Source organism: Alternaria conjuncta (genome assembly GCF_024043145.1).
Source record: "Alternaria conjuncta strain BMP 0040 chromosome Unknown scaffold_38, whole genome shotgun sequence".
NCBI classification, from domain to species: domain Eukaryota; kingdom Fungi; phylum Ascomycota; class Dothideomycetes; order Pleosporales; family Pleosporaceae; genus Alternaria; species Alternaria conjuncta.
In genome coordinates this window covers 69023-82279 of record NW_026250127.1, presented here as the reverse complement: position 1 = coordinate 82279, position 13257 = coordinate 69023, and the positions used below count along the sequence as shown (strand labels likewise).

Genomic DNA, 13257 nt, shown 5'->3' with positions numbered 1-13257 from the left:
GCAGCGACATATGCACCGAACCGGCTAGTCTGATCCTTTCCCTCGTGTTGTCGTATGCAGGACGGACATATCCGCAAGGAACGGATTCCTTCATCTAAGCGTGTTTGCGCTACTGACGTGCAGCGCTTCTGCATTCTGCAGCGAAGGAGCGTGTGTGACATGGGAGAGGAGGGTTTACCCGGTCGCTAAATATCGAGGCGAGATGAAGCGAGGTGGAGTGAGGGTGGATGGGCTGTGAGAGGTCGGGATGTGGAGATGATTTGGGGAGGTGGAGAGGAGATGTATTGACGGGTGGAGGGGACTATGAGTATGTGGTATTATTATGACGGGTAGAAGGTATAGAATGGGAGGTTGCGGGTAGAGGATAGCCGGTGGGAGATGATGCTATCATGGTAGTTGCGACGACTTGTCGTTTCGATGATCATCCGAGACGATGATGTAGCTCTAGGACAGAACGTGTATCCTGTTCTGTAAAGCATACACGCATAGTTGGCCCGTCGGCACCGGCGAACTCATCCGCATCAGCCTTCGCATCCAAATCTAGACATGCAATCACCATACCAATCCTTCGAAACGAATCGCCCATTCCAACAATTACCATATGGAAGTCGGCGCTCCATTCGCTCTGATCTCCCTTATCGAAAGAGAACCGCATCTAGTCTATATCAAACAAAGACTATACATTCGCGTAAGTATGCCCGCAGCATTTTCTAAATGCAGCTAAGCGATCGCCCACAGTATTCAGGCACGCGCCCAATCTCACTATCAGCATGGTTTGGCCATTCGCCTTACCCATACCCATACACGAAGGATCGACTATGAGGCGAAGCGGAAGCGCGTGACGAAGATATCCCGGGAGCAGGGCGGGATCTCATGCTAACCTGGTGAATGTGCATGAACGTAACGAGAGTTATTATAACGGCATTGTGATATACTGCGCGTGTCGATGTGGAGATAAACGTGGCATGCAGGGGGCCGAAAATACTCGACGACGGCACGGGTCAAGAGCGGCAATGGAGAGGATCATGTGAGAGCCTTGGAGACGTGTCCGGACGCATGGAGCCTCAGTTGTGACCGGTGACACTTTTGACCTTGACTGCGCCCGAGGTGTCAGCCCGGATTAAGGCTGTGGCGAGATCAGATCTGGGGCTGATATGCGGGGGTGGAGATGGGGTCTCCAAGTTTCCAGTTCCGCAAGAAAGCATGACTTTGATGCTGATGACGCTATCAGGGTAGTTGTGTTGTACAGCGCAGAGGTCAAGTCATCTGTCACAGTAAGCAAGAGCCCCGAGCGTGCTAAACGCAGGGCAGTAATATCGCCCTCTCGCCCCGAGCCTTCCCTCCCTCACCGTTGGCTCTACAGCCGTCTGCCGTCTGATGTCAGCATCATGTTCCGCCCGAAGTTCGTGTTCCGAAACTCGTCGCGAGATATGGGACCGCGGAAATAGCTTCGCATGTGATGTGACGGCGGATCAACATAGCATAAAGTACAGCCAGATATGATACCCCGATACGAAGGAAGCGCGTAAGCACCGGTGAAAGCGCATGCAGAACCGAACCACGCGACGACGTTTGTCTGGGGTAATTGCGCCAGGCATGCGGACGCGGAGGCTACGGAACAGAACCGAAACGGAAGGTATCGCCCGACGGGGTGTTCGCTGATGCCGAGAGTCTTGTATAACTACGCCTCGGTTGTCTGTCAGTGGAGGAGAGGTTCTGCCTATTCTTCCAGAATGTGGAATTAGACGTTGCGTTTGATTAAGGTTGGTGTGCTACAACAGGTAGACTGCGTGATCGAAATCGCGCTTTTGGTGCGACATCCTGCCGGCCACGTATGGGGCTATGGAGGAACCTGCAAAAGATGGGAGCCGAATTTCTCGCTTGCGTCTATTACCGACTTTGGGAGTGAGTGGTGGTGGCTGGAAATGACATAGGATGCTGGGGGCTTGATAGGCTGGATATTTGTGCTTTATCCATGAACCATGCGAACCGCAACCACGGGATGGAGAGCCATGTCGCTCGGGCCGTGGTAAACCATGGAGGTGTAAGGCTGCCGAAAGTCTTGGTAAGACTCGGGCCGTGTGATAAAGTACCTTGGTATACATGTGGTTGTGTGATGAGTTGTCGGGCGTAACGCGTGGGGTCTGCTGAGATGATACGGCAGTTGTGTTATTAGTCTTGAGCTCGTTAGCGATATCTTTGGGTGTTGCACAATCATAGTCTTGTGCGGACTGGCATTGCGATCTTCGTAAGCTATGCGCGGCACTTGAATAACAGAGTCCAAATTCAGCTCCGTTTTCTGGCGGTGAAGGGGTATACGAGCATCCTGCCACAGCATTACAGCACCACCAGGTAGACGTGTACGACCATAGAGTGAGACCTTGGAATCAGGGTTGGTATCTGGGGTCAGCGCCTCGGTCCCGACAGCACGGTAATACGCTCTCGCTGGCTGAGTGTAATGAATTCAATATGGGAGCGGGTACATCAGCGCAGGCTGACCACCACTCGAGTTGACACCGTAAGCGCGTTCGGGTAGGACGAGATAGATGAAGACGCGCAGATGACAGTCAGCACGCAGTGTTACCGAACCAGACTTGGAACTGGGAACCATAAGCCCGGGACGGGTGAAAGAGCCTCGCCAACCGCCTCTTTCTGCAACAGCCTGTAACTACCATGTTCGAGGCGTTATATTGGAAACTTTCAAGACGTTTTGTAAGCCGCTTTCAAGGAGAAGACCAGTCATACAGGCGTCTGGAAGGGTTGCCAGAGATGGCAAGGTGCCGAGTAATGGAACTGTAACCCGTCTTCAGTCCCACGAGGTCTCCAGACTTTGCTCACGGCTCGACCGATAAGCTAACCAAGGTAGGTGCCGGAAAGAGGGCCCATGCAAAGCGCAGTCTGAATGCAGAAGGTGGAACAAGATGGCCGTTAGCGAAGGAATCTGCCACAATCCTACGGGAAAACATCCTCAAATCCACCCCTCTCCATTCGCCCGTTACAAAAAATATTGCTAAGATATCAGACGTGCAGTTGCTTTTGCAGACTTTCACCCCCATCTTTGGGTTTCAGGTACGGTCTCATGAGCAATGAGCCGGCCCGTTTGTCGCTGCAGAATCCTGCGGGAGTAGGGCGTTCTACTCGGATAAGCCATGATAAGCTGCACACGTGGGAGCAGTATACACCACACGGCGTTCGCCAAGCAGGGGGCGTGTCCATGTGAACTCGATGCCGGCTGGGGTAATGAGCCTGGAAGACTGTAGTTGGCCTCTTGGGACCTTTGCTCCGAAGTGCGGGATACTAGGTCGACATTGCACCGAAGGCCAACAGATGAATGACTTTGCTTGTGACATTCGGCGGAAAGACCGGCGCCTTGATCCGCTTGATGTCGCGTTGCCATCGGTGACCGGCGAGACGTCCGGGTGTCATTTGGTTGGTTATCAGTGCGGAGGTGGACGATGCGACGAGCTCGTGCGTGCACGCGTGGGATGCCTGCGCGTCGGGCCCCACCGCCAGGCACTGGGGAACGTGTCGCTGCTTTGGGCAGCCACAGCACCTCGTTCAGGCAATCGACGATACTGAATGCGCGCCAGAATGGAGACCCGACTCACTGGAAATGAGGAATAATTTCTCCCTTGCTATTTGTTGGGCGCAACGTCCGCTTCCGGGGAACGCACAGGACTACTGCGATTCGTGCAAAATCCCTCATGTCGATTCGTGCCAGACGGCGGAGACCAGCATCAAGTTCCCCCCGTACGCTAGAGATGTGATAGAAGCGCTGTAGCGACAGGAAAGGCAAATCTTCCTATTCTCTGCGATGGTGATGTTTCAGTGGCATTGCGCGGCATTGCACTGACCATCAAAGCCTCGGTTAACTATCGCGACGAGCAGCACATGTGAGGGTGAGCACGTTGTTGCGCATGATTGGACAGTGAGCGCTGAGAACGGCCGGGCGCCGCCACAGAAGGGGAGTCTGGGATGCGCGAGCCGGGAAAGCACCAGGAAGGAGAAGGAGCTGCGCGACCCAGAGCATGATCACAACGTGACACGGAAAGGTGAGTGTAATGCTATCACGACCAACCGATGTAACAGCCGGTGGTTGCAAGCCAGGCAATTGGTGCACCTTGGTAGCAGCCACGCGACGCCCGCGGGGAGCGGCTAGACGCCCCGGATCCGATACGGTTAGCTCGAACATGGTTTCCAGGCTGTCGGGCTCTTTGCATTCTCCAGTGTCCGGTAGAGTGGCACTGTCAAGCCGCCATCGTGGGTGCAGTATGTGTTATCCTGTAGTTAGTGTGGGCTGTATGCGAGATCGATATGTGCGGCTTGATAGCGCAGCTCATATTCGCAATGCAGAAGAGTTGTTCGTAAAAGGAAAACACAAAATGTACCGAGATCGTTTGCCGTCGAGCATGTGACGAGTAATCATACAGCGATCGACTCCCCGGCACTTGTCATAACCACGGATGACAGGCTGCTGGCTACTCCCGACGCAGATACGAGCTCTCATCTCAGCTGGACGCTGACGAACTCGATCGCTTCGATTTTGTCCCGAAGAGAGAGCGACGGCAGTGAGAGAGTAGAGTCGTCGAAGTTGGGCAGTGCGCAGCCTCGACAGAATGTCGTTCGTATTACGACGTGTGCGCATACCGATCACGTAGGTGCCACCGTCGCCATATGGCCGTGCATGCTCGTTGTAGAGCGAAAAGCAACGGCAGACCCGATACCACAATCGCTTGGCAAGCGTCACAGCTTGCTATGTCGTGATCTGGGGTACAGTCATCGTCCTGCTGATGATCAAAGCAACCCGATTTAGGTCATGATACAACATATGCGCGGTCTCGGAACGATGAAAGGTGGTTACGACTAATGCGAACATGAAATACACCTTTGGTGTATCGTGCAGTCGTACCAGGTTTGATGGCGGTTCATTCCGTCGCGATAAGCCGATAGAGGTGGAGAGCTTGTGGAAGTTGACGGTTGTATGATGATCGTGAGAAAAAGCATACGACAACCACGACGGGGCCACGGTCCGGGGAACTAAAGTTCAGCTCCATGTCATGTCACGAGCGAACGACATACTTTGGGGTGAACATGGCCCCGCCCTTCCCCACGCTGACGTTTGTTCTTTGTACCAAAGAAATCGCTGTGCATAATGTGCGATCGATTGCATCGTGAGCCGGGTGGCTTTCAGGAGCGACGACCGGTTGGATAAGCAGAGCGACAGGCACTCGACAGTCTAGTGCCACGTAGAGGTAGCTGCCGGTGTACAACTCATGAAACAAGCATCACGCCGCATTCAGCGATAATGTGCGGTCGCACCTGATGCTTTTGCGGCTTTGTGATTCGACAGGCGCCCCAGATGACCTCGAGAAATTGCCGTGTACTGGACTGACGTAGCATAACAGCCAAGTTGGAAGTTACTGGAGGACGAGTGGGCGCACAGTGCACCATGGCAGGGTACCTGTCGCTACCCCAAAGTCTGGAGCGGAATATCTGGGGTAGCTGGCATGTCTCAGAGGCGTCGAGGACAGCACTTTAACCAGGTGGCCACCGGGCTTGTACCTCGTGGCCTGGCACCCTTGCGAATAACCAACGCATCTAGGAACCTAGCGAACAATGGCTTGCCGATTCACAGTGGCAGGTCAGCGTTGGTGGTAGGCGGTAAAATTCGCAATCGCAGAGACAAAGGCGGAGTTGACCACACCGAAAGCAGCCCTGTCACCAGAGCGTGCGAAGGCTGCTCTTGACCGCCACGGAAGAATTGAGGATCCCGTGTTGCCGACCCCAGTGCGGGGGATTTGCGCAGACGACGCAGACGGTGCAAACGACAGAGTGTCGGATGCGGACCTGAAAACAGGGCTGTCGCGACGTTCACGAGTACATGTCTCGTCGAGGGTGCCAAGTTGCCTGTGAGGCTGTCTAGTTGGTGTGGATGGGCATGAGGATTGACTCAGGGTCCAAGAGGCACAGCCAAGGGCGCAGCCATTTGGGCAAGGGAAGCACATGGGCTTCAAAGGCTAGACTCGTGCAGGGGGGAATGTCGGAAGAGGCGAGTTAGGGAAAAGAAGCGCCGCGCGGAAGTTTTCAGCTGCTTCCGCGAGCGCTAACGGGATGCGACAAGCAGCATCACATGGCGTGCATAGGTTTTCGAAACCGCTGAGTTAGCGGTATTGTATTACGGCGGCGTAACTTTCTCCCAAGGTTCGCCGGGCAGGTGACTTGTGGTGCAACGGGTCCGCCAGCGACAGCAGACAGTGCTACCAGTCAGCCAGGCAAGCCGACCATGGGCGCCGTAGGAGCAGAGGGTGCCGTGGTCAGCATGGCCCCGATGGGCTCGACGCAGCAGCGCGAGGGATGGGCATGAGTCTTGAGGGAGGCGGTAGAGACAGCGAGTCAGGCAGTGTTCTGGAAGTACCAGCGTGCACGGCCTGTGTTGTTCACATCATGTGCCTCCCCACGCCCAGGCCGTCACCACGCGGGCGACGACGCAGAGGTGGCATTCGCTGGCGCAGGTGGCGGCGGCCCTGGATGCGTTGTTTTGGAAGAGTGAATGCGGCCATGTCTCTGGGGGGGATGACGATGGGGACGAGGGCCACGAGCGTCGCAGAAACTGACTGAGAGGATCCATGGTAGACTCTGGACTCCGGGCAAAAGAGCGGTAGCCCGAGAAAGGCCGCAAGGGCATGGATCAAGGCTCTGATGGCAATCTGCCGGGGGAAGGAGCGCGTTGCAGGGGTCTCCTGTTAGTGTGGGTGCCCATCGCGCCTTCCATGTCGGCCCAGGTCGTAGGTCGTCGCTGCCCCCCTGCACCTTCTTAGTGGACCTTGCACGCACACCAGTACTTGGGCTTATACATACAAGATCCACTCCCACTTGCATGCCCTCTCTACATACCTCGCCCATAGCATTACACGCCTGCTCCCATTCACCCACTACGCTCTCTTGGACCTCCCCACATATACACCCATTCACTCACCACCGTCTATCCATGTATCTGTCAGCGCTGTAGCATCGCCGGCAACTCCCTCTGCTCGGCAACTCCATTGACGCACCCGGAACCTCATCGTCACTGACGCAAGCGGAACCACCGTTAACGACCACCCCCTCAACCCCAACACAACGCCTACGATGCCTCTCCGCGCCGAACGGCCCATAGTGCGTGTCGAGCACAGCTCCATGCGCACCATCGAAACCCGCAGCACCGAGAACCTGTTCGGCCTCTGGTCTGGTGAGTGACATGCATGCCGATAGACACATGATACATCGCCATGATAGCATGTGAAGCGCACAACAGCGACTAACTCACCCCTCAGTATTTGCACGATGCTCGCCTGCCATGGAAGACGGCAAACGCTACGAGAACATGGCCTGGCGGTTGTGGTCCCGCGAGACCTTCTGCTGCCAGCCAGACCCCGTGGCTGCTCCCCAGTGGACCTTCCAGCGCCAGTTGTCGGCTAGCGCCGCGGACATGCCCGCGCTGTCTACCAGCGTCGCCTCCGACGACTCCAATGTGGAAAGCGCCATCATCACCACTTCCCGCTCTGATCTCTCGGCCGACCGCCCCGACCTGCGCCGCCACGACTCTGCCACCAGCCAGGCCCGCGGCAAGCACATGACGCCCATCGGTCTCGAGAAAGTTGTCAACTCGATCCAAGAGAAGAAGTTCATTGAGCCGCTCTCACCTCTGCCTGCACAGCTGGCCCCGCCTGTACCCGAGCAGAAGCCCGCCCAACACACCACCTCGCCCCCCACCACCGCCCGCCCCATCCCCGAAGCCTCGACTTCCACTGTAGCCACCACGGTGAACAGCGACATCATGAGCCCCGCCGTCAGCTCCGAAGCGAGCACCTCCACCGACGTGAGCGAGCACAGCGTCGTTCGCGGCTTTGAGCCCGGCCACATCTCCACCTCGGTACGGTCCACCACCAACCTGAACCCCACCCCCATCCTCAAGAAGACCTCCAGCTTTGTCACCAAGCCGCTGCCGGCCAAGGCCGACTTGAGCAAGAAGAAGCAGCCCATGTTCACTCTCGGTGGCTCCTCGGAAGAGGAGAACGGCAGCTCCTTCGAGGCCTACTCGCTCCAGCGCAGCTCCCTCTCACAGCAGCTGCGCAACGCCGCTCCCATGCGCAAGACGACCTCCTTCAAGAACGAGGTCAGCACCCGCACCTTCCACGACGTCTCCGAGAGCAGCGAGGCGGCTATTGAGACCGACAGCGAGGACGATGTCGACGAGAGCGCCATCGAGGACGAGGACTCCGACGAAGACGAGTGGGAAGACGACGACAACGAGGAGAGCGGTCCCCCCAGCGTTGCTGAGCACCGTCCCTTGTTCTCGCGCGTCGACTCCAAGCCCAACCTCACCTCCCGCCGTTCCCTACTTACCACCGCGCTCCACCAAGGTGACCGCGCATCAGCACTACAGAACGAAGCATCGCGATCATCGCCTGCTATCCGACGCTCCCGCACCAACGCACCCAACGGTCCATCGACCGGCAACTCTCCCCACGAGGACAAGGGTCTGATGATGCGCGAGCCGGCTTCCCGCCCAAAGCCCATCATCATGACCACCTCCAACGTCCACCCACCCGCCATGTCCCCAAAGACATGTAGGAGGAACATGCTTACATCGTGAGTCGTCCTACTTTCAACTGCACATGCAACATATACTGACTTCTCTATAGTGAGCTCACTGGATCACTTCGTCAAAACCTGCTGTGGGAGAGGCAGCAAAAGAACGCTACAACCAACGCTGTAGCTAAGCGCGCTCAGAGCGCAGTCAACCTACCAGCCCTACGCCGGGCCATGACCACCGGGGACGTAAAAGGCCTCAACACCAACGAGCAACAAGCTCAAATTAGATCCACCACCTTCCGGGACGACAACAAGCCCGACAGCTCATACAACCAATTCTTCGACGGCGGCGACGCCCAGGAGTACCACCGCTCCGGATGGTAGCACTTCATCATCATTTCTTCACATTTGCACTTCTAGCGGCATCTATGGTTTGGCATTGAACCACGGCGTTTTGTTTTCCACACTTTAGCGGCCACCATTTTCCAAAGCACTGGTCAGGCGATAATGGGTTATGATCCTCCCAAAATCTTCTGATACCCCCAGGGCATCGGTTATGCCCAATGAGGCTACGAATTTCTTTCATGCAGTTATATCGGACAATGGGTGCTTCTTGGTCTGAAGACGGGTTACGGCTCACGCCTATTTGGTCTGTACTATCACCTGCACTGTACTTGTATCGGACTCTTTGCCCGACCCATTATACCCCGGCATGGGACGGCTCCACGGAGCTGTTGAACCACAGCAACACCTAGCTTGGAAATAGCAGGTGTTTGCCTAGATACCTAATGATAAAAAGCGGATTCTTCACTATCTCACACTCCTACATGATGCCTACAGTGACTGTGGCGGCAAGGCCATGCACTAGGCCGAAGTACCTCGAAGCCTCATTGACTCTTTAGCTGTCACCTGTTCCGGGGTTCGAGGTCCCAACAAGACGCATCTTCGATTGTAAAGAGCCACTTGTTTGGCAGGTTCCTTTACCGCTCTTCTGAACCACTCCAAGCTAGCTGCCTAGGAAGCGCTTATGCACGCTTTGCTGTAGGCTTCATGCAGTGCCGGATCGCACCACCACCACACTGATTCCCCCCGTTACATCTGCCGCGCCTAGAGGGCACGCTGTCTGTGTCACGATGGCGATCAGCCTGGTCATTGTTTATTGATGATATGGCGAAACTTGGATCTGCAATAGCCGCGACATTGCTCGTCGCTCGTCACAGCCCAAAGTCAAATTGGACTGAGCCGCGCCGCCCTTGCTTCGGCCCGGCTTCCTGTTCACCGTCACGAACTCTGTGTGCCTGACATGTTGCTGCGCCGCTGCTCATCACAGGAGATCACCAAGGGCATGCGGTACTCGAGGGCGCTGCCCCGTGAGGGCCTACCCTTGCGCCATATAGGCCAGGGCGCAGGCAACGTGCATCGTGCGTGCATCGTGGCGAGCACACCCACCCTCCGTCGTGCGTCGTGGGATCGCGGGCGAGACTCGACGGCTGCAGACGCCGCTCAGCCTTATGACTCGAGCTGCGAACTCAACACCAACAGCTGCCCCCGCGCAACGCAATCTCGACGCTCGCGGTTTCAGCAGGGCAGAGCACGAGTCGGGCGGCGAGGCTTTTCGCAGACACTGACACTGACAAAAGTGAGCGACGCCACTACGTCATGCTAGCTGAAAGTTACCGCACTTCCCCGCGCGCCGTTTTGCTCCTGCTCCAGGCGTCCTCGCCCTCGCCCCTCGCTGCTCAATATGCGTTGCATCAGCATCACTCAACCACCATGCAAGCCTTGCCAGATGACTCCGGGAAGCGGCCTCGCCAATCGTCCCTCGGCCGTCGCTCAGCAATCATCACCACCGGAATGCGCGGGCTCAATCAGCGCAGCGCAACGCGGCCCCGGTCGCTCCAGCAGCTTGCATTGTTGACGCTCACTATTACCACTGATTTCAAAGTCCTCTGATCATCCGGATGCTAAAAACAACATTCATCCCTGAAAACGGCGGAAGGCGACGCTCTATCAGGCACCCGCAGCGCTACCCCGCGACCAAGTCGGTCTGGAGGTCGATGCGTTGGCATGTTAGCGCCTGCGAGTGGTCATCTGAAGCCAGCCTTGACGAGTCAACTTGGAGATGCTTCAGCCTCATGTACGAGGAACTCCGCCACGCCAAAGGGCTCCCTGGCAATATCTGGCTCAACCGCTTACATCCCTCGTCCTGTGACTGTGATTATCGCTTCCGTTGGCGGCTTCGGTTCAGTATCACTCCAGGCCTCCTGCCTCCGCAGTCTCATTTGCTGCCCCCGTGGGGGTCCCGTCACATGAACACCTATCGTCACACTCTGGTGACGTCCCTTCTCGCCAATGCCGCTGCGTGCAGATCTGATGTCTGCGTCTGCCTACGCGTCGAACGGATCTCGGGATGCTGGTGTCGCTGAGGCGAGGCAGAGACAATCAATTGCCGCTGTGCAGGACGCCATTCTCCGCTGATCAGGTCGGCGAGAGCGCCGTCAAAATGTCGTGCTCGAGGTCGTGGCCGCGGAAGTCTTTCCCATTGCCTGGATGTAGAGTCCCACACGCAGCGCCATCGTTCCGTCAATACTTCCCGCATTACACATACTTTAATCACAATACTCGGCTTGCGCACCTAATGTACGAGAGGATTCGGTCATACCAATGGCTTATTGGCCTTGAATGCAGCCATTGGCACTGCCCATAGTCCAGCAGGGCACATGGGAGTAGCAACACCAGAACCAAGGCACTACGACTTCTCTGTCGTTGTAGTGACATTTTCTTTGCTTCCTGCCGATTCTCATCCCTAGTCTTCAGCAGTACCCCGACCCTACGCCTACACATCAGCCTAGCGGTACACCATCATGCTTCATCCGGTGGTATTCTTTACATCAGGCACGCGGTGCAAACGGCACCCCACAATCTACATTTTATCAGTTCAACCGTCATATCACTAACTCGAAATAGTAGGAGCAGCTATGTGAACACTTGCGCTTTGACTGTTTACAGATGCATCACCTGTCTCCAACACGTTTGAACGCCAGCCATCCCCGCTCAAACCTCAAGTCTTGCCAGCGCATCGCCCAAGCGCGCTCATACCGTCTGTTGACCTTCACGATAGTTGGCTCTTAGTCGGTAAGATCTTCGGCAGTGGCTCTGACTCCGGGACATTGCCCTAGCCTAGCGTCAATTACCCCAGGCTTCGCTGGCATGTTTCAGTCAACACCATCGCGATGTGAAAGGGCCGTTTGACGACAATCAGGATCTTTACATTCCCGAATGATCGCGATCTCTCGATCGTGTCTGCGATTAACGGGCGCATCAGGTTGATCACGATCAGTCTCATGATGCCAAGGCAGACCTGCAAAGATCGAGATCAAGCATGCACCATCTTTTTTCCGAAGTCTCGGTAGATGGACACCTGCTCCACTCCATAGAGGCGCCACGGTAGTATGCAGCCCTAAATCACCCACATGTCCATCGCATTCACAGATGTACGTCATTGCTCACCAGCCTCTTTTCTCGCCCTGATTTCTCTAACGTTATGAATGCGAATAACAGCGATCTTGCGGTCTTCGCCGTGCTGATGCATGCTCTAGCTTCCAGCTATTGACATAGCAAGCCGAGGCATTTGTATGACTGCGCTATCGAAGCTCAACCAACTTGGGTCCAAGAGGCGGGGGAGCCATTGCGCTGGACAAGCGGAACAACCCCCGGCCACTCTTCGACAACACCGAGGCTTCTGAAGATACGAGCACATGGACACCGTGCTGCTCCTAGCACTGCCCGTGAAGATGGACGGTCCTCATGCCGCGCAGAGACCTGTTGCGACAAGCTTCGATGCACGCAGCCATGACGATATTGAGAGCACCCCGGACATTTGCAAAAGAAGGTAAGTCGCGATGGCCAACCACCACGAAAAGCAAGATGATCATACGCAACGGTTATCACGAACCAAACAATAGCACGGCGATCTTGAGACTTGAGGCAAGCATGATGCAAACCGTTTCTCAGGAACGGCACCCATTGAACCGGTGCTGTGCGTTAAATCTACGATTCGATCGAGCGGCGAGTGAAGACCATGGTACGCTACCGGTAGAACCAAACCTTGGAGACTATCCCCAGACCCCAGATTTACGTAGTATCGGATGGCGCTCCCGGGAACAGCATAACGCTGCCCAGTATTTGTTACATCTCATTTCTTTTGTCTGCTGTTTCATTACACGTCCCTGCAGGGCTCGAAGTCTGCCAGAAGGTTCGGGAGTTCGTCGTGGTCAGCTGTCTCCTGATCTTGCAGCGGGCACGTCTTCCCCGCCGTCGTCGCAGGCATGCGCTTGCTGCTTCAGCTCTTCCCACGCGATGCATCCTTGCGTAGCGTGCGCCTCAGCAATAAGCTGCGTGCGGCACCGCTTTGCTCACCCATCAGCTTACAGACATTATCAAGAATCTGGTGACTCACTATGCTGCGGAGCAAGGACGAGCCTACTACCAGAAGTCAGCACACTATCGACAGAGGCCGTCTCGGGTATCTTCGGATACTCAGACGTTCGGCGCAATACAGGCCGGATGAAGCACTTTCCAGAACTCATTTTGCGCATCATGCCTTACTGCCTTACCTCATGATCTCCCTGGTCTGCAGACCCGGCCCCGCACGTGTCAAAACAACGAAGATGGACCGAAGTA

At 56.0% G+C, this 13257-nt stretch overlaps 1 protein-coding gene across 1 annotated transcript; it reads left to right on the top strand.

Annotated features, from left to right (window-relative positions):
- Positions 1-7128: 7128 nt before the first annotated feature.
- Positions 7129-8958, top strand: J4E85_011610 (uncharacterized protein; the record flags this gene model as incomplete). The annotated part of the gene is made up of 3 exons (XM_051475811.1): positions 7129-7228; positions 7314-8631; positions 8685-8958. The coding sequence occupies 3 exons, from the start codon at positions 7129-7131 to the stop codon at positions 8956-8958; spliced, it is 1692 nt and encodes a 563-aa protein (XP_051320382.1).
- Positions 8959-13257: the final 4299 nt, after the last annotated feature.